The sequence below is a fragment of the Stegodyphus dumicola genome, chromosome 2 (genome assembly GCF_044657685.1).
Source record: "Stegodyphus dumicola isolate Sdum_Otavi_A_Nest chromosome 2, ASM4465768v1".
In the NCBI taxonomy this organism is placed as follows: domain Eukaryota; kingdom Metazoa; phylum Arthropoda; class Arachnida; order Araneae; family Eresidae; genus Stegodyphus; species Stegodyphus dumicola.
In genome coordinates this window covers 266,768,275-266,793,506 of record NC_140769.1, presented here as the reverse complement: position 1 = coordinate 266,793,506, position 25,232 = coordinate 266,768,275, and the positions used below count along the sequence as shown (strand labels likewise).

Sequence of the window (25,232 nt, the reverse complement as noted above, 5' to 3'; positions counted from 1 at the left end):
AAACTGCATTATCCAAACGTTGTCCCAAAACCCTAACAGGATTCTGGTAAGCTGTTCGGGAGGAACGGGATAGAATACCTCTTCTGCCACTTCAAAAGACATTATTATCCTGGAAATTGCGGTGTCGAAAGATAGTTCAGAATAAGGGATGTCAAGTAGAACATTTAAAACACAAGAATTTTATGTAATTTAGTTTTGTGAATACAATATATTTCGTGTAAAAAATGTGTAGAATATACGGGATCAGATGCTGGACGTGCTGATTTTTAAATGCTAAATACTTTTCTTCTTTCATAGGCATTTTTATATGCTGTGGCGAGTTGAATACAGAATGGAATATGCTTTTTATACTTTTTCTTCTCCGAAAAGAAAACTGGATGTATGAGAGATGGAATCTCATCAAAACTAGTGTATGAATTTGTGGGTTTGCGCCTTAAAATGTATTCTTCCATATCGGGGACAGAAGAGAAGAGAACTTAACATAAGTTGTTTCATATCATGTCGTGAGCAATAAAATCATGGATAAAAATTGCAAACAACGCCTCCAAAGCCTACAGCCTGGACAAGAAATTCAGCACAGAATTTGGAAGCGAGGAAAGCCATTTCTTCACTATACATAAGAACAAAGTCTACCCGTTTGACGATAAAAGATACATTTTAGAGGATGGTATACAAGCACTAGCGCATGGACATTATAAAGTAGAGACATAAAGAACAATAAAATTGACAGTTTTTAATGCTTCACAGTGGATTTGTGGGAAGGGGATGACACCTGGGAATTAAAGGAAAAGATGACTGTGAAAGAGAGACCCTCAAGCGTCAGAAGGCTGAGGCTTTCAGTAAAAGCTCATGTGATTATATATGTGTGTGTGAAAATTAAATGGGTTTTGTGAAATTTAATCTCAAGCTTTAAATAAAGAGATCACGCTGTCGCATCATCATAGTAATACAAGGTAACCATTACTACGGTTGCCGTTGTCATTCGGTGAAAATAAACTTTTAGTGTTGTATAATTTTGAAGCAGCATGCAAACCTCTTCACTCTAAAATCTCTGCCTCTTCCAGCGATGTCATGGATGACGTAGCTTCTCTTCCGGTAATATCACTGGCCACGTCCAATCCATGCATCGCTGACTCCCCCCTTTATAACTATGTCTGTGCGACAAATTAGAGCTGAAAATATACAACGAGCTGAACTTCATGTCGACAGGTCGGAAGCATGATAGCGGTATGATTGTTAGCATGGTTAATCTTACACTACCAAATAACGTTTTGCTTATAGACTTTCATAAAATTTAGTACTTACATACGCGCTATTCTGATGGCATAAAAAATTGATAAAGTCTCAATCTGAACCCTTTTAATGACCTTTAATCTTTGACAATACACGCCTTGTTCAGTATCAAGTGAAAGTAAGAAAAATATAGCATAAAATGAATCTGAATTATCTTTCTCAATACGGAAAGCTTTCTCTAGACATAGCACGTTTATAGGATAGATAAGATAAGCAGTAATTCCTGGAAGTTAACCATAAATGGAATTTCATAAATATTGAAAGAGATCATGTAAAATATTTGGAAACATCGGAAGTATTGATTAAGCACAATTAAAAATGAAATAAATTTTGTATTCCTAAATAAAAAAATCTGATGTGTGCACCACATGACTTTCTTGTACGGAATATTAAATTATACGCATTTTTTCTTGCATTTCATTTAAACTTTTTGGATTGAATTAAACCTACTTCGCCGACACCGCATAAACCACAATAGAATAAATGCATTCTTTAAAAGTCACTTTGTTTACCATAGCGACACTCTGCCGCTAGGTTCACTTAACAGTATTATATTTCGTTCATATTATAACTCAGAATGCACAAAATTTATATCATTTAAAGAATTATCTAATCGTTGCCACATGTTCTATTCAAATATTATAATAAAGCTAGAACGATGTATAAAAGAAATTAAGCGAACAAAACAAAAAAGAAACAGTTTTTCACAGACGATTGAGTATTTCTCATTCAATTAATTCAGTCCTCACTTCGCGACAAGGAAAAAATACATGAAAACTTAAAATATCTGTATTAAAAATTTCGAAGTAAATCTTAAACGCTTATTTCCTCGAAAAAATTCCAGAAAGGATTAAGCATGATTTAAATAATAAATGAAGGAGTTATCTTTGTTGTTGCGAAGCTATGTTTCTCTAGATTGGCAACAAATCCACTATCCTGCTGTTTCAAATGTAAGCAAGAGCAATGGCCGCCATCAAAAACATTATTAGGCATAGCGGCACTTAAACAATTTTAAAATTGTTGATAATTCTAAAAATATTGCATACAGATTTACTAAAGGCATAAAAACCTTAACCAGAAGATAAGAACAACATAATTCAATCATATTTAAAGCAAAAAATGTACAATTTAGAAACATATAAGAGTAAAGAAACTGAGATCACTGAGCCGGGTAACAGAGTGGATATATATATATAAATATATTTATATACGTTTGGTGCGGCCGATTGCAACCAAAATACGAGGTGCACATCTACATGTTATAGCAGTCCTATATACAAAATTTAAACGTTCTGAGGCTACTCGTTTTTGAGTTATGCGAGATACGCACGTACGCACGTACGTACATACGTTCGTACAGACGCCACGAAAAACTCTCTTCAGAATTCATCTTAAAGCAGTTTTATAATTTTTTTGGAGGAAAAGAGTGTTTTATTCTGTCCTTACGTACGTATATCACGGAAATACATCGTTAAATTGCATTTGAAAGAGGTCAAAATGGGATATTTTCGTTGAAATATGCTGCCTGAAATTTTTCGCGATTACAATACTTCCTTTTTACTTCGTACGAGGAAGTAAAAAATAAAAGCTTCAAAATTATTTCCGAGTATATAGCTCGTAATACTTGCAGACGCTAGAGTTTGTTTAATGAAAGTTCGTCCATAAAAGATAATTATGTTGTTGTCCATATACAAGTTGTGCAATTATTTTAAATGTTACAAGGAACTATATTTTACTCCAAATTTGCAATATCAGAGCTTTTCCCAAAAACGTCTTCGATTTTAGTTTTGACAGGTGTTTAATTCTGTTCAAATTGAGTACTCGCACAATTTTTAACAAATCTTAAAGAATTATTCATTTTGCACATAAAAAAGCTATTTAAACCCAACAGTTTTGGTCATATTGTTGACTTATTTTGTTTTCATAAAAATAAATCTTTTGTAGGTCTCTTTAGTGGATATCCCTATGAGCCATATGTCACTTGTGAAGAGAAGGAATGGTCCAACTCTCTCCGTCACGAGTCCTCTGGAAGTTCTTCGCCAACGGCAAATGCTCGATCTGGCACAAAGGCGGATTCACCAGAATCAACAGCAGATCATTGCAAATGCCCAGCTTTTGGAATCCATCGGGAAAAGGAGCTCGATGCCCATCCTAACACGCCCAGCTCTTCGTCAAAATATTGAATCATGACGAGGTGAGAAGTATCAACCATAGAGCTGATTAATCTGGAGTTTGTATGAAGGTAGATAAATATTGTCATATTATACCTTTTACTATCCATATCCAAACAAAGTTGGACAAGGATGTGTTTGAAATAAAATGTTATCGTCCATGTGATAACAGATTTTCATGCTTCAAAATGCTTACATCAAATATACCATTTATTAGAGAACATAACATTTTTGTCCTGTCCTGTCCCGTACCGTCCCGTTTCATCCCATCCCACCCACGCTTCCTTACCCTAGCCTAGCCTAGCCTATCCCTTTTAATCTAATCTCTCAACTCAAAAACTGCTACTCCGTGCACAGATAGTATTTGTAGCTTTTGACTTACCTTCGAGAACATACTCGGTAAGAATACATTATATCGTACAATGTTCTCCCTCCATCTATGACATGCTGTCAATTTTGTCGCTAAATGGGCGATTTCCTGGCAACCCTGCTTTTCTCCGCCATTTTCTGAGAACCCTAAACCCACTTTGTGGGGAAGCTATCTTTAAAGAAAAAAAAAAAAAAAAAAAATACACCACATGACTTCTTTGCACGAAATTTTAAATTATACGCATTTTTTCTTGCATTTCATTTAAACTTATTGGATTGAATTAAATCTATTTCGTCGATAGCTCATAAACCACAACAGAATAAATGCACTTTTAAAATTCACTATATTTGTTTACCCTAGCGACACTCTGGCGCTGGGTTCACTTAGCAGCATTACATTTTGTCAATGTTATAACTCAGAGTGCATATAAATTTATATCATTTGAAGAATTATCCAATCGTTGCCACATGTTCTATTCAAATACTATAATAAATCTAAAACGTATAAAAGAAATTAAGGAAACAAAATAAAAAAGGGAACAGTTTTTCACAGACGATTCAGTATTTCTTATTCAATTAATTCAGTTCTCACTTCCCGACAAAGCAAAAATACTTAAAAACTCAAAATATCTGTATTAAAAATTACGAAGTAAATCTTAAACACTTATTTCTTCGAATAAATTCCAGAATGGATTAAGCATGATTTAATTCGCAATAATAAAAGAAGGCGTTATCTTTGTTGTTGCAAAGCTTGGTCTCTCTAGACTGGCAACAAATCCACTATTCTGCTGTTTTAAATGTAAACAAACATGTCCGCCATGTTATTTAAAAATTAGGCTTAACAGCTTTTAAATTGTTGATAATTGTACAAATATTGCTTTCAGATTTCCTAAAAGCCTAAAAACCTTAACCGGAAGATAAGAACAACATAATTCAATCATTTTTAAACAAACACTGCACAACTTACAAACATATAAGAATAAAGAAAGTGAGCTCACTGAGCCGAGTAACAGAGTGGATATATATATACATATATTTATATACTTTTGGTGCGGCCGATTGCAACCAAAATGCGAGGTGCACACCTACATGTCATAGCAATCTTACATACAAAATTTCAACGTTCTGAGGCTACTCGTTTTTGAGTTGTGCGAGATACGTATGTACGTCTGGTTGACAGTCACGCGTAGGCCATGTTTCCTGTATTTTATTTTATTTCGCGATTATAGAAAGGTAGATAGGAGTTGCGATTTATAGAAATTTGACGAGTGTACCAACAGAGTTTACTGTTAAGCAGCGTAAAAGAATGCAATAATATTATTCCTCTTATTTGGGGCTCCGGCTAGAACAGGTATTTTCAACCGAGGGAAAATAGTTTCAGGTGGAGAGCGATCAGTTTTTTATTTAGCTGTTAAGCATTTAGTTTATGAACATAAAAAAACAATTTTTATTCGATTCTTGATATTTACCAATATTTTCTACATTTCTTGTTGTTTAATTTGTAAAACCTATTGTTACGTTCTATGGGATCGTGGATTTAGAGTGGTTGACGACAACGCTTGCTGAAGAATGAAAACACAATTTATTCGTCGGTATTACACAGGACAGTTCCTTAGACGCATTACAGTCGTCCAAAAACTACGATAAACACGCTGAAACAATCAACAGCACAGCCTTCAGTTTATCTGTTATAATGGTGAAGATAGCTTCACGGCAAAACACTAAAGTACAGCCGTGACTCGGTCGATCATTCTTGAGCTAATCTTAAAGCACTACTATTGAACTCAACACACTCAAAGATATTCTCCACAATAAACCGCTACTCCGAGTACATATTTATAGCTTTTGAGCTGCCTTCGAGAATATTCTCGGCAAAACTGGTAAGAATTCGTTCTAGAATGTTCTCGCTCCGTCTATGGCATATCGCCAAATTTGTCGAGAAATATCACCAAATGGGCGATTTCGTGCCAAATATGGGAAACCCATTTTGCGGGGAAGCTATCTCACCACGGCTAGGCATTTTGCAACGTCATTAAAAAAAGTGGTATTTTTTAAGATTTGGAAACGGAATGTGGTGGTGATCTTCTAGTAACGGTGAAAGTGTGGAGCATGGAACAAGAAAGGTTGAAAACCACTGGGCCAGAATTACTATTCCAATTTCATCCAGAACTAAGAAATAGCATAGCTGGGCTCAGCCAGTACCCCCTATATACGAAGCCAAGCCTCTAGGGTTGCTTGAACGGTCTGACGTCATCTAAGTCGTCATTCCTACCATCTTCCTCGCGACAAAGAATGAAAGAATATACTTCGGTGTCGTAGCGTAGTGAACTGACTGTTGTTTGAAAGTGTAGTGTGCTCTAATAGAACATTTTTCATTTAAATTACTTTATTTTTTATTATGCCACATAAATGCTGTGTTGCAACATGCAAAGGAAATTATAAGAATGGCCCGAAGGTGGCTGTATTTAGTTTTCCTACGGAAGAACAACTGAGAAAACAATGGATTTGGAACTGCAAACGAAAAGATGGATTCAAGCCTACGAAACATTCAAAGGTAAGCATGCATTTCATTTTTAAATTAGAAAATTCCTGAAAGATTAATGTCATTGAAAGAAGCATGACTTGAAACTGTGAAAACAAAAAATTCTGATTGCAAGGGAAATAATTTACTAAAGTTCCATTGCATTCAACCATAGAAAATAAAACGAAGTTTTAATTATTTTCTATACAAGCATAGTTATATATTTATTTACTAGGCAGAAATTTCTCTTATTATGAATGAGTATTATTAATGAATTCTTTCAGTAATTTATATTTTCGGCGTCGGGATCTTTATAACACGCACATTGATTTGGGATTGATTAATCTTTCAGGAATTTATGTTATACAGAGCTTATACTGAATTTTAAAGTGATTATAAAATGGACCCTTTTCTCAATAACTAGTCAATAGAAAACCCACCAACCTTATAATGTTCATATTATAACTTTAAGTAGATAAATATAAAATGCTTCAAGTCGTAATTTTAAAGCCGTTAATTTAAAGTTGTTTTAGATATAAGTATTTAACTGTTTGGGTATACTATTTCTTTTGATTTAGATAAGTCTCGTTCCAGCTATTTTATTTTTATTTTTTTTCTTTTTAAAACTGAATGTATGCAATGCCCATTTATTATATGCTAGGAGCATTTGAGAATGCATTTTGCTCGTAACTCATGTGAACAGGAAATTAATGCTAATTATGCAATGTTCTAAACTTTATTAATTCTAAAATCCTTAAAAAAATTATGAAATATATGTAAAAGAAAACAATCGTATAAATGGACTAGTTTTGACTGTAATTATTTTAATTTCTGGAATAAGTTACAAGGTGTTTAAATTAAACTGTCTTGTTCAAATAATATTGCCTAAGATTGTAAGCTTACTAGTTTTCACTACATGTTAGCATAAATCCTAATTAGCCTATTAAATTGTTTCATGCACACACACATTTATAAAAGTACGAGTTTCTTATGCCAATAACACCTACCTTGTTACAGTGGTTCACTTGCTACTGGCAGTAAGTTCTTGTGGGCTTGAAATTTACATTAATTTCCTATCTAAAAACACTTATATAAGGGGTTTTGTTTATTTATACTTGTTGCAGTGGAATATGAAAATGTTTCATTGTATTAATAAGTTATATAACTTTTAAAATTTTTGAAAAAAGTTAAGAAAATTATATGGAAAATAAGCAATCTAGTGAGCCTTCCACAGTAATATAATGTCAAACACGATTGATGAATGTGAATATTTCACTCCAAAATTACATAAGAATAGCCTAAAATATTTAATTACTGCAAATAAACTGTTAAATATACAAATTCTTGTTTTTTTTCTTTGTGTATCATATTTTAGCACTTATACTTGTTTTCAATAATTCAAGAAAAATGAATTTTTTTTAATGACTAATGATGTTTTATGCTCTTAAATATAAACATTCATAGGCACACAAGTAAATTTGTACTTCTGGTTGTGAACATATCATTTGTAAAAATGTTTAGAAAAAGAGCAAGTAACTTTATATTTGAATGGTACGAATGAATGTGGTTAATCTTATTCTTATCCATCAACTGATGGTTAATCTTATTCTTTTTATAACTGTATTATCACCATTTTGAATGTAATTCCATAACCAAGTGTTGTTTTCAAATAACTGAAGAAAGAAATATTTAGGATGTAGCAATTATATATTACATGAGCAATTGTATGTTACCTGAGGATGTATCAATTAAATATTACTTATGTTATATGCATTTGACATATGACAACAAACATGTGCTAATTATTTGCACTTTTCAAAACTTTATGACAGCATCCATGGCTCTTTTTAGCCCAAAAGAGTTAATAGTTTTGTTTTAAGATTTTGCATTATTCACTCTAAATGGCTGCATCACTTTTTTGCATTGTGCACTTTAAATGGCTATATCTCTTCAAATTGTTACCATCCAAACATTATCGCCCTGTATTATTTTTAAAGAAATTAAATGATGAACGTTTTCCACAACGGTAACCCTTCCTTTAAGCAGATAGCTCTTGAGTGCTTTGCCATGATTAAATAAAAATACAATAAAACCCTTATTAGACTGTGCATGTATTTAAAGGATGGCGAATGCTTACGATTTTATAATTGTTTAACCTTTTGATGCATGTTTATTTATTTGCTCTTTTTCATATTAAAAGGTGTGTGAACTTCATTTCAAGCAAGAGGATGTTCTGAGGCAAACTGAATTCTTTGATGAGAAAACTGGAAAGAAGATCATTATACCATTGTCATATCCTCGTTTAAAGAATGGTGCAATTCCAAGTCTGTTTCCTGATGGTCCGAGTCATCTTAGTTCCAGTGTTTCATCAAGGGAATCACCAGAGCATAAAAGACTCAAAAGAGAACAAGATGCACTCGAAAAAGCCTTAGCCTGTAGCTTAGCTGAAAAGGAAGAGTATGAACGAAAACAAATGTTTTATAATTTAGATGAACTAAAAATTTGTTTTAATACTGTGAATTTACCAGATAACTGGATAGTTATACACAGGCCTATACATACTATGATTCTTAATATTTCTAATGACAATCATCCAAGAATTCTAAAATCATTATTTATTGATTGTAATTTGAATATATCTGTAGCAATTAGAAATATACCTATTAAATCACTGAAGCAATATGTAATCCCATCAAAAATTAACAACCTTAAAGATATTTTAAGTATTTTAGAGAAATTAGACCTATTTGCCTCAAATGATTCATCTGAAGACGGTATTCAAAATTATTTACAAATTGTAAATGAATTAATGACAATTTTAAAAGAGAAAATTCCACATAAAAACAATGAAATAAATTTTCTCCTTGAGCAACTATCAAACTTGAATTCAGAAAAACAGCAATATAGGTATTCTGCAGACTTTCTAATATTTTCCACTTTACTTCACACAATTTCACCACATGCATATAACTTTATTCGAAATTCAGAAAATATTATTATGCCTCATCCACGGACCATTCAGAAAATTTTTTCAGATTTTAATATATATCCAATAAATGAACAATACAACCAAAAGTTCCTAAGCTACATAAAATTTAAATTTCAAGAGCTATCAGAAAAAGATCTGCTTGTTATTTTAATGATTGATGAAATTCATCTAAATCAAGCATTTGATTATAAAGGTGGTAATTTGTGTGGAATGGCATATAATTGCAAAAATGCTGCGTCTAGTGCATATGTTTTCATGATTCACAGCCTATTATCTGTTTATAAGGATGTTGTACATATTTTGCCGGTGAAAACACTTAGTGCGGATAATTTGTATATTTATATTAAAAAAATTGTTGTGGGATTAGAAAATATTGGGTTTAAAATTATTGCTATTGTCACTGACAATAATTCGATTAATAAAAAAGCTATGTCTCTGTTTTCAGAACCACCTAAAGTTAGTATTGTTTATCAAAACCCTGTTGACAAATCTAGGCCAATGTTTTTTATTATTGATACAGTGCATATTTTAAAATGCATTAGAAATAACTGGATAAATCAAAAAAATAATAATCAGAGTATGTTTTTCCCAAGTTTTGATGATGCTTCACATATTGAAACTGCATCTTTTTCTTGTATTAAAAAATTACATGAATCTGAAACTGGTAAGTTATTAAAGTATGCTTATGGTCTGACAATAAAAGCTCTATATCCAACTAACTTAGAAAAACAAAGTGTAAAGCTTGCATTGCAGATTTTTAATGATAATGTTGTTGAAGCATTATTTTCTTTTGGGCAGCAGAAAAAAATAATAAATTCCCAAGAAACTGGAAACTTTATTAAAATAATAAACACATGGTGGTCAATTGTAAATGTGAAATCTATTTTTAAATGGGTTCATAAAAATAATGTATTTGAAACACCTTTCACTGTGGCAGAAAATGATGAAAAATATGTTTTTATGAATAACTTTTTGAATTGGCTAGATAGTTGGAAAAATTTGAATTTAACCTCTGGTTGCCTAACCAAAGAAACTCACTTTGCAGTATACCATACAATGTATGCTTTAATTGAGATATCAAGGTATTGTATAAATGAGTTGGGTTTTAAATACCTTTTACTTGGAAAAATACAAACAGATATGTTAGAGGCTAGATTTGGTAAGTACAGGCAACTGGCTGGAGCTCACCATAATATTTCTATCAGACAGGTTTATGAAATAGAGGGTAAATTAAGACTTCAGAGTACATTACCAACCCTAATAAATTCTTCAAAATTTGGAAATATTCCTCTTCATGTATCTGATTTTAAAGGCACCGAAGAACAAACTTTTGATGACACTGATGTACAAACATTCATAGATGAAATAACAGTTGAAGATAGTGATATACACGACATAAAATTGGATGTACCTATTTTGACTTATATAGCTGGATATTGCTGTTATAGTATGCTAAAAAAGTTAAAATGTGATGTATGTAAATCCAATATTACTATTGATAAGGAGTTAGCTTTAGAAAACGATGAAAATATTCATTCATGGATTAAGGTTTTTGATAGAGGTCTTATGTATCATCATCCTGATATTTTACATGCTGTTATATACAATTTTATTGTTGTTAAGAAACTTATTTCAGATGAATATGAGCAAAAATTTTTATTTTCGGCAAATCCACGAGTTACAGTGTGTAAAATTACTCTAAATTTACTTCATGAAAAATTTTTTTTTAGAGTTGAATGACTGTCCTAAACTTCATGACCCTCAAATTATTTTGAAAAACATCATACAAGCATCAACGAATATTTTTCTAAATAATTACTGCAAAAAGTTGAATGATAATCTTTTAAGTAACAATTTAAACAAGCAACGGAAATTGAAAACATTAAAAAAATAATTTATGCATACAGCAGAAATGACATATACTATGTTTATAAGTTAGTAAACTTTATAAAATAAGATAGTGACACTAATCTATTGTTTCTTATTATCTTCAGACTTGTAATTCATTTTATTTAAATGAATATTTTTTGCAGAATGTGGATAGTATGTTAAATAAAAAAATAGTGCTTTTTCTATTTGTGTTGTGAAATCTTTACCAACTCTTTCAAAATGCATGCACACACACACACACACACACAAAAAGCATTTGTAATAGTTAACTAATTATGACAGTAAAGTGCTAAAGTTGTTAAGTCTCTTATATAATATCATTTTGTGCAAAATAGGTGTATTTATTGCAAACTAGAGAAATATTGATTTTTGAAGATAAAATACTTTGCCAATTAATATTATTATTGTTTAGATTTTGAAATCAGTATCTTGCAATTTTTTAATATTATTTTAATTGAAGCAGACATATTTATTACATTAATTTTACACTGTAAGAAGAAAATAAATATAATTTGTTTTTACCTACAATTTCATATGAGTTATTTTTATAGATATTCATGCATTCTTATGGAGGAAATTCACTGTATTCTTATACAATATTTCATTGTAATACATGCTAGATTCTGTCAAAACTAAAATGAAATACTTTGGAATTAAAATTTCTAATGATGTGGTTGTACATATATATACAGGGGAAAAATTATCAAAAATAAATTGAGTAAAAAAATATTTTTAATCCCAGCTTCATGCAGTTATACTAAACTATTTTGATATTAAAGAGACTTAACTGTAATAAAAAATAAGTAGCATCAAGTTACATAAATAAATAGTCATCCCACCCTTTTTCCCACTGTAGTATGCAATGCCATTTCCTGTTACTTCCAGTTATAAATTTACTAGTACAAAAAATTCAGGCCAAAAAAATAAATAAATAAAATCCTTTTTATATGTTTTGAATCCTAATTGTGTTGCTTTCCTTTAATAAAAATCTGAATTATTTTGAAAATTTTAAATCTTACTTTACATCTTAACAATCAGGCTATATTTATTTTCATTTATAATAGGAAAATACATAAAACTTGTTATTCTTTCAATTCTAAGAATTGAGGACATTTGATCTATTTAGATGTTTTAAAAGTTCCTACTGATTACCCTGATAAAAATTCCAGTAAGTACATATATAAACTTCATATTTATCATTTGCTAAAGAATTCTCAAATAAGTTACAATGAAATGCTTTCAGGAACAAAAATTTACAAGTTACAAAAAAAAAAAAAAAAAAAAAAAAAAAAATTATATGCACATAATTAGACAAAAGGGATGTTACAAACATTTAACAATAAGAATGAAACATAAGAATTTTGAATTCCTAGCAAGTGTCAAGTTTGTTGAATTTTTACAATTTTTCTTTTTTTTTTATTATTGGGGAAGATGCAGTTATGTATTCTCAAATAATGATCTAATTTAAAATGCCTAAATATATGAAATGTTTTGCTACCGTATTTTAAAACTACCAATGAATAAATATTGATAGATGCTAAAAAATAGTATTTTTCAAATCATTCTCCAGGTTTCTCATCTGTTAAGAAATTCAGTCCCACACTGAAGTGAAAAAAAAAAAAAAAGCGGAAAATGACTAAACAATTATGTGTAAATTTGTATTTACGAGAAACAGAAAATGCCGTTAAAAATTGATTAAAATTAATTTAAGGATTTTTAGTGTTAATCAACTGTAAACTTGCTTAATTATGCATTATCCTCTTTGTTAAGGAAGGAAATATTTAATAAAATATATATTCTTCAGAAAGCAAACCAGCATCAGCCAGATATTCAGTATATATTTATTACTACTAATCTGAAGTATGTTGAATTAATTTCTTTACTATACTGTTATTATTTTAAGCGTAAAAATATATAAGGAAAGTAAGGTTAGGTATTTGAAATTAGAAAATGCAGTCGATGAAATCAAATCGGAATATATATATTTGCACACACACACACACATATATATATATTTAAAACCAAACGATATAGTAAGCCTTATGCAAGGAAATAAAAACTACTTTTCATTTTCTCTCCTCTTAAAGGAATAACAGCGATAAGTGGTTTCATGTGGCAACCATGCTTTCTGTACATAAGGACGACTTTAGTGACGCAGTGTGCGGCGTGCCGTGGCTTCGTTTATAGGAGGTACTGGCTCAGCTGAATTTAAGCCTTGAACGTAAAAACATAACGCACTATGATGAGACTCGCGTAACGCTAGAGGACGCTGAGAGGGCCACTGAGTGTGTTGTTCAGTTACTCGATGGAAGATGTGACGCAGTGATGATGAGAGATTTCTGAGATTGTGATATTATTATACTGCATTAAATTAATTTATATTTTATTGATTGGTGATTATTGATTTTTGATTTATTCATATTTGATGTGATATTATATTTTACTGAACCACCATATATGCGAAACTTGGATTACCACTGAATCTTCAAACCACAGATGCTCAAACTATTTAAAGGGATGATAGAAACAAACATCAATCTTTTCCAGGGAAAAAGAGCAAATACGTGAATGTTAGAAGGTGAAAAAGCATTTACAAATAGAGGCCAAGTGCGTGACGTCAATCTGATAAAAGAACGGAATGAAATTAACCTTCCAGCACGCGCGTATGCGCAAAATTTACGACAAATTCAGTTTTAAATGTAAATTTTCGCATATCGAAGCCGAGACGTCTGAAGGTCATTTCTATTCCTCCTTTCTATCCTTCCCCACATCATGGAATGTGCCAACAGGAAGTCATTTGATTTTTTTTTTAACTGGGCTTTGCTACGTGGCAGCTTTTTCATAAAATTTACAACACGCGCGTGGTCGTGTTTTAAAATTCGGAAAATATTTTTTTCTCAAATATTTTGTAATTTTGTGTTATTAATTGCAGTGTACTATTTTAATTCGAATACATTTGGATCTGTAAATTTTATATCGGTTTTCATGGCAAAAAAATATGTGCAACCAACTGATTTTGCTCGTATTCTTCAAGAATTATCTGATGAAGAAAAGGAAGACAAGCAAACCTTTGGATTGGAGAACAATAGCGATTTCCATTCCTTATTTTCTTTTATTTCTATGTTTTAGACATGAATAAAAACATTAAAGTTAGTTTAAAGTGCGTTTTTGTAACCAGTAAGAAGTAAATTTCCTTGCAGAGGTAAGTAACGCTAAACTTACTTTTTTTCCTAAAATGTGTTTTCTTTTTTTATTGTGTATACTTGTTTTTGGTGAATATTAAAATTAGCTTCGATTTTAAAATATAATTATTAAATAATAAATTTAAAATTTTCTATAATGGAGTACATCATTGCATTTCTATCTCACTCACGAATATGAACTTAAAAATAATTTACTTATATTTGCATGTGATATATCATTTGTACTTTGCAATAATAAGATTAATATTTTATTTCTTAACAAATTTATTATCAATATTCACTCATTTCTATGGTTTTTCGTGCCGAAAACGGTAAAATAGCGGATGTCGTAAAAAATACGACCCGCGCGTGCTCATGTAAAATTGCCAAGCGCGCGTGCTGGAAGGTTAAACCCGACGTAAATCAAAAGTCATTTAAAAATTGTAACGAATGATGATTATTTATGTTATAGATCACAGTAACAGTTATAAGGTACGCCAACTAGCATGCATAGCCAATAGTTCCCGTTTATTCATTTGGATCACACAGCCAAGATGAGAAACTATAATGTCATTTTTATTTTAATAAATGGCTTGTCACGTAGAGCGGAACTTAAAATGTTTTGAAACTTTACTCGATATTCGTTTGTAATAAGAATTTGTCTGCACTTTAGTTCATAAAGTTGGAAATAATTCACGGAAACTCGAATAATTTATTGAAAAATGTGAATTCAGAATTTATTTTTAACGTACGATGGCAGACGATCCGTAACAGAAATTTCTTCAAGAACGTAGAACTGTCTAGGTAATTTATTATCAATAATCAAATTATTTATTTGCCGTGAGGAAAATAGGTTTTAATGCAGATTCGTGTATTAATCTTCTAAACTAAATTGACAGCATATGGTTGTCAAGCAAATGTAATAGTAAAGTGAGTTGTGAAATGAAGTGAATTTGAAATGTGGAGATTGAATTAAATTAGGTGAAAATTTTTCGTATCGTAAAAAGTTACTTTCCTGAGAGTTATAACACAATAACCTCTACAAACTCCCCATAAATATGTGTGATCAGCAAGAGGATCAGAATATTGATTAAAATAACGCTAGAAAATAGTTTTCTTTCAGAAGAAATTCATAGAACGTTTTACACATAAAATTGTAAAAAAACAGTTTTCATTCATTAAGTTATAGAGGAAATTTAATATCAAGATATTAAAGCTGTAATGCATCTGGACCACCTTCAAACTGGCTTTACTGAAAGTCTAGCACTTAAAACAAAAAGACTTTAATTTTTTGAACTGTTAAATCAATACTTAAACAGAATATGCAGGTAAATTGATGTTTAAAATAAATTTGTTAATAAAAGAATAATTTTCAAATTTTCAATTTAGTTTGCCTGGAAATTTGCGAAAGGAAAAATCTTTCAATTAAAAATGGACGATATTAAACTATTTTTTATTTACCAACCCCAACTGACAATCACTTGTCTCTTTAGCAGGAACGTTCTTCACGTACTTGAAAACAATTTTTAAATGATGTTTCTAAACTTTCTAAGTATTTAACATTATTTTGCATAAAAAGTATTATTAATGAAGCTGTCTAGAACGCGTTAAATAAATATTATAATTCCAATTAATTTAATAAAATTTCATTAATTACCTTACTCGTAAGTAAAGAAAAAACATATTTAAACATTTTTCAGTTTCCTTTAGTTTGAAATTTCTGATTCGGGAAAAAAATTCTACTTTCGCATCCAGTCAGATAATAAGGAAAATAAATAATTTGAAACTTCAAATTTCAGTTAAATACTGAATTGAAAAATAATCTTAGGTGAAGCAAGACTATATCGCAGTGTCTTGTGATATATATTGATTAAGTCATAACTGACACGAAAAAAGTTTTGCAGAAATTAAAACTTTCAGCCTAAAGTAGGAAACTTTGATAGACAGATTTTTAAAAGTAATTATCAAAGTCATTTCAAAACTAATTTTGGATTTACTTCGGCATAACCCTGAGAAATAAAATTTATATGCCATAGATTTAAGTGAGGGAATTTATAAATTTGACAGAAGTCTTGAATATGCGAAAGACGAGCGTATTAAACTGAGACTTTTCTCCCAAGTTTCTAAAAGGGAGAAATGTCAAAACTAATTTTGATTTGAATTAATTACTCAATATTAGATTCCTCTTATTGTTAAATTCTGAATTTTTATTCGAACTTTTCGTGTGTGATTTTGAAGCCAGTGATATTTTTTTATCAATTAAAAGTGTGAAATAAAAGCTGTAGGTATTTTACCACATTTTTCTACATATCTTTAAAAAATCAGAAAAACATTATAGCTGAAAACGGTATTAGAAATATGCACCTTTTGTAGCCCAAAGGGCAATTAATTTCGGAACAGCATTTTGCGTCGAATCACTATAAACGGCTGTGTCAGTTTTCAGATTGTTGCCACCGAATATTGTCGCCCTGTATTATATTTAAAGAAATTAAATAACGATGAATCTGCATGAATGTATACATGTTTCTCACATTGTGATAAAACAACGGCATCTAGAGCCATCCAAATTTGAATAATGTAATCTTTCATAGAATATGGGCATGTGGAAGCTCTAATTTCAATTTGAAATTTGTTTTATTATCGATTTCATACTTTGTAACACTTCAACGAATTTTTGAACGATTTCAAAGCGAACAATTGCAATACCGTACGGAAACAAAACAAAACAAAACGAAAACATGTTTATCTCCAGCGTGCGAGACTGTGTATCGGAAATTCTGAAGATAGCCTCATTTTAAAATTATTTTGCGATATTGCTGTTGAACTGAATTTTATGGTTTAAGTGCAAAGAAAATTATATTTAATAAATAAAGGTAACACACAAAATGTTAAAAAAAGATCCTTTTGGAGATAATTTAAAATCTGAAACATTTCAGATTTTTAAAAAAAAAATTTTCATTCGTTTGGCGGGTATGAGAAATATGGATCTTTCCTGGAACAATAACAACTCAAAAGTGCTTCCTCTTTCTTTATACTGTATAGATCGGATAACATATTTAAGCTATTATCAGGAACGTAACGATGATTTATTTATGAAACTTGTTCAAAAGATCCTAAAGTTTATTAACACACTTCAAATTATTCATATTCATAATAGTTCTTAATAATTTGGAAGCTTTGAAAGAACTTTACAGAATTTTATTTAATTTCATTTAGTCGAAATAAGAGATACTAAATTTTTATTAAGGTTTACTACGTTTTTAAAGTATTTATTTACTTTATCTAGCCAGTTTTTTATGTTAAGGATCTTTACTGTCAATATCATTTTCCGTTTTCCTGCCAAAATACTAATTTTAGTTCGCGCGTGTTCGTATGAGTATAAGACTTTTAAATTGCTTAGGCAGAGCGTACTCTGCCTGCTACAGTCCTCGTTTCTAGTTAAATTTCTACGATAGCAGTTTGTCTTCGGCGTTGTACAAAGACGAAGAGAAAACGATATGTTTAGCGTGAATATTCTCATTCGATGGATGTTTATATGTACAGTGTGTAAATAAGTTTTGCCGTAGTTTCATACTTTTTTATTTTGACTATATTATTTATACTTGGGATGTAAATTGATTAAGATATCTGGCTTTGCTCGGAACATCTTCCCCTTTTGAAAATTGTTATTGCTTGGAGTTGTAAAAATGATTCAAAGTTTTGGTTTTTTGCTCTTCTGGTAATGCTTATTCATAAAGTTTATATATACAAAATGCTAACACAAAAAAGGTGCTAACTCAAAATTTGAAAAATATCAAAATTTAAATATCAAAATATTTAACTTAATTATGCTTTGTTTCGAAGACGAGAAGGGCAACGCTTTTGAAAGCAACTTAAAATGGAATCCTAAGTTTTAAGAATTAAGCAGGTAAAAACTTTTATACAATAAAAATTGTAAATTTTCAGAATTCAATAATACAGTCAACAGGCACCTTATTATTTATTATGATCTAATTTTATGATTTGCATTCTGCGAATTATTTTGAGGTTAGTTTTACTATATTACAAGATAAATGAGTTTTAAGGCATGAGTTACTTACCTATTTTAATTATTGTTTACTTTAGTCATTATCTATTGTTGTTTTAGTTACTATTTCCAACGTTGCATCCTGATATGACTCGCTTTAGTATGGAAATATCTGATTTATTATGGAAATAATTAGAATTCATGGAAATATCTAAGGCAGAGCTTTAGTAAGTCAAACTGAATAAATGTTAATTTTTCTTTAAGTCGACTTTTAGATTACAGTGAAACCTCGAATCACGATCACCTCACCTTACGAAAAATTCAAATCACGAACAAATTATCTGAACAAAAATTGCCTCAGATGGTTTCTCGCGTAAAGAACACTCACGTCTTCAACATATAATTTTCAAAAGTGATTTTAGATAACTTATTCCATATAGTTAAAGCTCAGAAACTTCTGGAAACCCAATTTAAATATTTTTTTACTATTATTATTATTACTATAACGCATATTAACAAAGTCTGGCAGCTATTTGCTTACAGAATAATGAATTCGGCCTCAAGGAAATTATAGCAACATTCGGTTGCAAGCAAAGATTTTGATCGCTTTAACACTTAGGACGTTTTTTGTTCCAAATGGTATTGTATTTCAAGGCAAAATCACGGGTAGGAAGTTAATAGTTACTACAGCACCATTCTAGGAGTTACTACAGGACCATAGGAATCAGCGCAACAAGAAAAAAATGCAGCAAATTCAGAAGCAGCAATAAAAAGGTAGCATGGAAGAAATGTCTTAAGAAGAAGAAGGAAGAAAAAATGCGCAAAGCAATGACAAAATTTCTATATCATCCTGGTAAAGTAACAGCAAGCTATAGCATAAGCATTTTCAGTGACGATTCCAAGTCTCACTTTAGAATTACATTAAGGGGGCTCATACACCTTAAGCCCCTTATGATCTTCGAATATGTGATTGTTGCAAGAATTGGGATATTTTATTTATTTTAAAAGCAATTACTTCCATATTTTTACAGCTGACTACATAATATAGCTGTTTTGGGAACTAGTAACCAGAAAGATTGTGTTGCCACAAATATTTTCGTAATTTAATCCGCTTTGTGACAAAATGTTTTCGTCATGTTTCCACCTGGTGCGCATGATATTTTAAAAATGGCTAATGGTACATTCTTGAAATTCGATGGAATTCTTTATATGGGCACTATTTTTTAACTGAACCAAAAATCTGATGAATATTTCAATATCAAAAAATTTTATGCACGAAAATATTACAGATTTTTTTAATAAAATACATTTTATAAACTCAATTCCAAATAAAATAAAAATTTAACATGAAATTCTTAGAATTTCTAGTTCACAGTAGTTTCCAAATGCTTTAAAAGGTATATATTAAATATGAAATTAAATTATGCAACAGAATGTTTTAAACTGTGCGCGCAAGGTGGAAACATAACGAAACATTTTGTCACAAAGCGGATTAAATTATAAAAATATTTGTGGCAACACAAACTTTCTGGTTACTATTTCAGAAAGCAGCTATATTATGTTGTCAGCTGTAAAAAAATGGAAGTAATTGCTTTTAAAATAAATGAGTTATCCCAATTTTTGCAACAGTCACATATTCGATGATTAATTCGGTTTTAAGGTGTATGAGTCCCCTTAAAACGTTGGCAACCACAAATCACATTGGACAAATTTTGAGTGAAACAAAGTGCGGAGTAGAATGAAGCTTAGAAACAAAGAAAACATTTTAAAAGTTACCCTTTAAAAACCGGATGTTTTTATGGAAGTGACTTTCGCATCCATTTCCTTCCTTATCATTTCCAATTTAAGTCGTTCTCTTTCCTTCGTACGAAAATAAATTCAGATTCAGTCTGTTTTATCTCTTTGAGGTACCAGGCTATGTTGGACACCCAAATTTTGAAAAATCGCACAAATAAATCGATTATTGGTGTTATTTAGCAGGATGCTGCTTAAAATGACAGAAATAAATTACAAATAAGTTATCAAAAGCATAATGGTTTCTTTTTTCTCATATTTTGGGTAAAAAATGTGTTAAACTTTTAGTATTACTAGTTATGTTCCTATAAAATATTTATCAATATTTTGCTTCTATTTTTTCATTTATATTTATTAAGGCATAAGGAATTATAGAATAAAATTGTAATAATATAAAAAAAATAAATGTGCTAAAATATAAGTTACAAATTAAAATGTCTCCTAAATATACCTGCTTGAGTAAAGTTATCATTTTTTAGAAATAGAAAAAATGAAAAAAATCAAGTTTTTCAAAAAAAAAAAAAAAAAAAAAAAAAAAAAAGGTTTAATACAATGTAAACGCAAACAGAATTAAAAGAAAATACTGCGAAATCTGAAACTGAAATCACGAAGCTAATCTTATTCCCGAGCACTTAATAACGCATAGAACTGTTCAAAATCATCTTTTGAACAACATCAAAAGTGTTCAGATAAAAAATTCCCAGTTTGAAGGTATTTAGAGTAATCTGTTTCTGTAATTAATTCGTTTCTGGGAAGGCAGATAAATGCTTATTTAGAATTTACAATAGTACTTTGTGCATAAGTTTGTAATATCCTAGCTAAATTAGTGTTACTTGAAAGCTAGACTCTTAAAGAACTGTATAGCGACTACTCTGCGAATAGTCGATATACAGTTACGATAGTGTTACGAATTTGGTATTTAAAAAGCTAATGTTAGTTCAATTATAAATTAAATGGTTTTATTTCCCGCGCAGTGCAGCGCGTGACGAATATTAAAAGAAAGCTAAGCCGGAAAATTGAAAATACAAAAGCACGTGCATTAAACATTTAATAAATATCTCTTTTTGATTTCGAGAAAGTACTAGATAATTCTAGTGCGTGATTTTAAAGTCTTATAAAATGAGGAAAACATCTCAGTTCGTAGTAGTTGCTTAGTTTGTTGTTGTTTAGAAAACTGCTCTTGTTGATTGTAGCGAATTCGCGGATTAGCTTTCTTTAGCTGTGTTGAATTAAGTTCTTTTGAACGTTTGAGTAGTTAAAAGATAACTACTGTGAGATTTTGTAATACTGCAGGAATATTTAAGGAAATTTAAGCATATTTCTTGTGATAATAATAAATTGTTGTTCATTTTTTTATCGGACTTGTGCATTCATTTCAAACGAGCCCGTACGCACGGAACAATATACAGAGTCGATATACAAAGTTATGATAAGTAATTAGTCCAAAAAAGGGTTAATGCATTCTTTATTCCAACTCAAAATAGATTAATACCGACGACCCCTTCTCAGGCTTACAGCAAGCCTCAACTTGGGCTTTAAACTCAAGAGAGAAAATACAAAACAACTCTAAGACTAATTAAAATAAACCAGCCGAAGCTGCAACAGAATTAACTAACAGAGTTGGACCTTATTTAATTTCACCGACGAATACTAGCAGGTACGTAAGAAAATGGACGAATAAGAGTAAGATTAGACTAGCAGCAACAACGTGGCCAGAAGGCAGAACACGCTTTTCTAACTTCAGTTTAAATACTTGTTTACACCTCATTTAAATAAAACGTATAAGGTATTTCTCCCGCCTTCCTGGCGTGCCTTCGTGGTGTAGTGATCAGCACGCTGGGCCAGTATCCCAGAGGGCTGTGGTTCGATTCCCGGCGAAGGCGTTGTTAATTTTTCATCTCTCCTGCTTCCAAAAAAAATACGTAATGTCTCTACAGTGGCGCCCGAACTAAAGGGTGTTGGATAAGGTTCTCCACACCCAGGATTTGGCGATTGGGTCCCCTAAAAACCCCAGTCGCCCTTTAAAAGGGAGAGTGTATAAGGTATTTCTCCCGCCTTCCTAGCATGCCTTCGTGGTGTAGTTGTCAGCACACTGAGCCGGTATTTTAGAGGTCCGTGGTTCAATTTCCGGCGAAGGCGGTTGCTAATTTTTCATCGTTTTTGCTTCCAAAAAGTACCTAATGTCTCTACAAACGTAATCCTGAAAACTCATTCTGGCAGGGAGACGTGGCTTTAAAATGAGAAAGGAACGTTTTTGTTCCAAAATAAAAATAACTATTAGAAAATTAAAATAAACCCTACAAGTTCATAACTCAAAATTAGTGGAAACCAGTAAAAATATGAAACAAAAAGCTAAATGCAATATTAATGAGTCCGACTATGTTCTAATCCTCAACTTTGCTGACATTTTTCAAATTTTTAAAGTTACTGTATAGGTAAAATAGTTACAGCGGACAACATCGCCGATGAAAGCGTCGCGGATAAAACAACGCAAGGCGAAAACTTTGTGGTGTAAATCATCGTGGGAGAAAAGAAAGCAAAATGAAATACAAAATATCGTGGTCGAAAATAAAGAGTGAAAATGTTAGCACTTCAAGAATAAAAGGAAACGAAATAGGATGCAATTTTCACTAAAACAATAACGAGAAAGAAAGTGACACTTAACAAACGTGAAAGAAAATACTAATTTGATAGTTAACTAAGCAACTTGTATAGAGGTAACCTCATGCAGTTATTTGTCTTCTCTCTTTCTAAACGTTTTTAGACTGTATTTATTATAAAAAAATTATCGGGGAAACTTTATATAAATAAAATCAATTAATTAATAATTTGTTAATTAAGTATGTAAATTTAAAAATTCTTTAAAGTGCTACAAGTTGCATTAATTTTCTGCTCATTTTCAAATTTTAAATGCTTAAGTTATCTTCTTACATTTTCAGCAAAAAATTTATTAACTCACTCAAAAATATCCCTCTCTCCTTCTTGCACTCCCAAATCATTATGGAAAAATGCATTTATAACTTTTAAAACCTAAGAAAAACATATGTACAATGTCATCCTCATGCGATGATTTCTAGGTACTTTATTTTTTACTACAATATTTTCGAAGACGACGTAGTTAAACTGCGAAGTTTTTAAACCGCTTTATTTTGAAACACGATATTTTGTACCAGGATGATGTTTTCTCTTTGCTCTCTTTTCTTTTACGATATTTTGTTCTAAGACGTTTTCGCCTTGCGTTTTCTTAGGGACGTTTTCGTCCGCGATGTTTTCAGCGGACACCGGTAAATACACAGCAATTTAATTTAATTTTACTCCTACGAAGGGGAGTGAAAGGCTTAAATGGGAAATGATGAGAAATTAATTGGATGCGAAAAATCTCCTCTGTAAAAACATCAGTCTTTAAGAGGCATCTTTTTTCCTTTTTCTTTTTTTAATATTTTCTTTATCTCGAAGCGATATTCTACTCTGTTAATCAATGTTTAATATTATCATCTGGATTAAACACTTACTCATTATTTGATCAAGGATATGGCAAACAGATATTCGGCATATATGGCGAACAGATATGAATCAAAATGAGTTATATTTTCGTTTTTTTTCCGATTGCAAAACCATCTAAAGATACTATCAGATTTAATCTTTAAATTAAACCAATAATATTCAGAACAATGGGGGCTCATTATTCTTAATTATAATTCCCTAAAGCAAAACCTAGTTTGGCTCTAAATGGTTTTGGTTAATTACCTTAATGATGTTAATATTTCTAGAAATTATTAGTAAAAATAGTTATAAATACTTTATTATTGATGTTTATGCACTATGTTATTAAAAATCTTACTTTTACTTACTTTAGTTTTCGTACTGATAAGCAATAATCTATTATAATGGCAAACAACAAAGAACAAAAGAAATACAATTAATTATTTGCTGATATTCGGGCAAATTTCATCAGGCAATACATATGAAATAATATCTATAATTGTTTTTGTAGCACCTACTTTCAGCTCCATTACAGTGTTTATTTCTTTTATACTGATACGGAATCTTTCTAAAAATATGTTTCTTTTACAATATATCTCCCCTTATAACCTCTAACACACCCATTTACTGTCCCCTTAGTAATTAACCTCATTCTCCTCTTCTTGACCGCATTTGCAACGACACCATTTTGAGAAGCTAAAAGTGTAAGCTTGCTTTAAGGGGAATCATGCACCTTAAAACCCACAAGATATTCGAATAGGTGACTGTCGCAAGAATTGGGATAACTTATTTACTTTAAAAGCAATTACTACCAACTTTTTACAGCTGACTACATAATATAGCTGCTTTCTGAAATAGTCATCAGAAAGTTTGTGTTGCCACAAATATTTTTATAATTTAATCCGCTTTGTGACAACATTTTTCCAAGCGCACAGTTTAAAACATTCCGTTTCATAATTTAATTCCATATTTAATATATAGCTTTTATAACATTTAAAAACTACTGTGAACCTAAATTTCTAAAAATTTCATGTTAAATTTTTATTTTATTTTGAGTTGAGTTTATAAAATGTATTTTATTAAAAAAATTTTTAATGTTTTCGCCCATAAAATTTTTCAGTATTAAAATATTCATCAGATTGTTGGTTCAGTTAGAAAATATTGCCCGTATAAAGAATTCCATCCAATTTCAGGTATGTACCATTAGCCATTTTTAAAATATCATGCGCGCAAGATGGAAACGTGGCGAAATATTTTGTCACAAAGAGGATTAAATTACAAAAATATTTGTGGCAACACAAACTTTTTGGTTACTAGTTTCCAAAGCAGCTATATCATGAAGTGAGCTGTAAAAAGTTTTAAGTAATGGCTTTTAAAATAAATAAAATATCTCAATTCCTGCAACAGTCACATATTCGAAGATCATGAGGGGGTTTAAGGTGTATGAGTACCCTTAAAATACAGTAATATAAAATATTCGAAAAAAATTCATCAAAGTTTGTAGAGACATTAGGTTATTTCGAAGCAGAAGAGA

The 25,232-nt window shown here is 30.7% G+C and overlaps 2 protein-coding genes and 1 long non-coding RNA gene across 4 annotated transcripts in view; 2 read left to right on the top strand and 1 right to left on the bottom strand.

The window, feature by feature from the left end:
* The window catches only part of LOC118193719 (uncharacterized), a 59,326-nt gene extending 55,638 nt beyond the window's left edge, over positions 1-3,688 (top strand). Inside the window, exon 4 of the mRNA XM_035364848.2 lies at positions 3,238-3,688. Coding sequence (XP_035220739.2) covers positions 3,238-3,483 — 246 coding nt within the window. The 3' untranslated portion in view covers positions 3,484-3,688. The remainder of the gene's footprint in view (positions 1-3,237) is intronic.
* Positions 1-25,232, bottom strand: part of LOC118200149 (inactive dipeptidyl peptidase 10-like) — a 631,756-nt gene that overhangs the window by 31,723 nt on the left and 574,801 nt on the right. The gene's annotated exons all lie outside the window — the stretch shown is intronic.
* Positions 13,442-25,232, top strand: part of LOC146998967 (uncharacterized) — a 65,891-nt gene continuing 54,100 nt past the window's right edge. The window contains exon 1 of one of the 2 annotated variants that reach the window (XR_015039885.1): positions 13,442-13,626. This is a non-coding gene — a long non-coding RNA (uncharacterized LOC146998967). Of the gene's footprint in view, positions 14,436-25,232 lie in introns of both variants that reach the window. The other variant, XR_015039886.1, reaches the window with a different exon arrangement.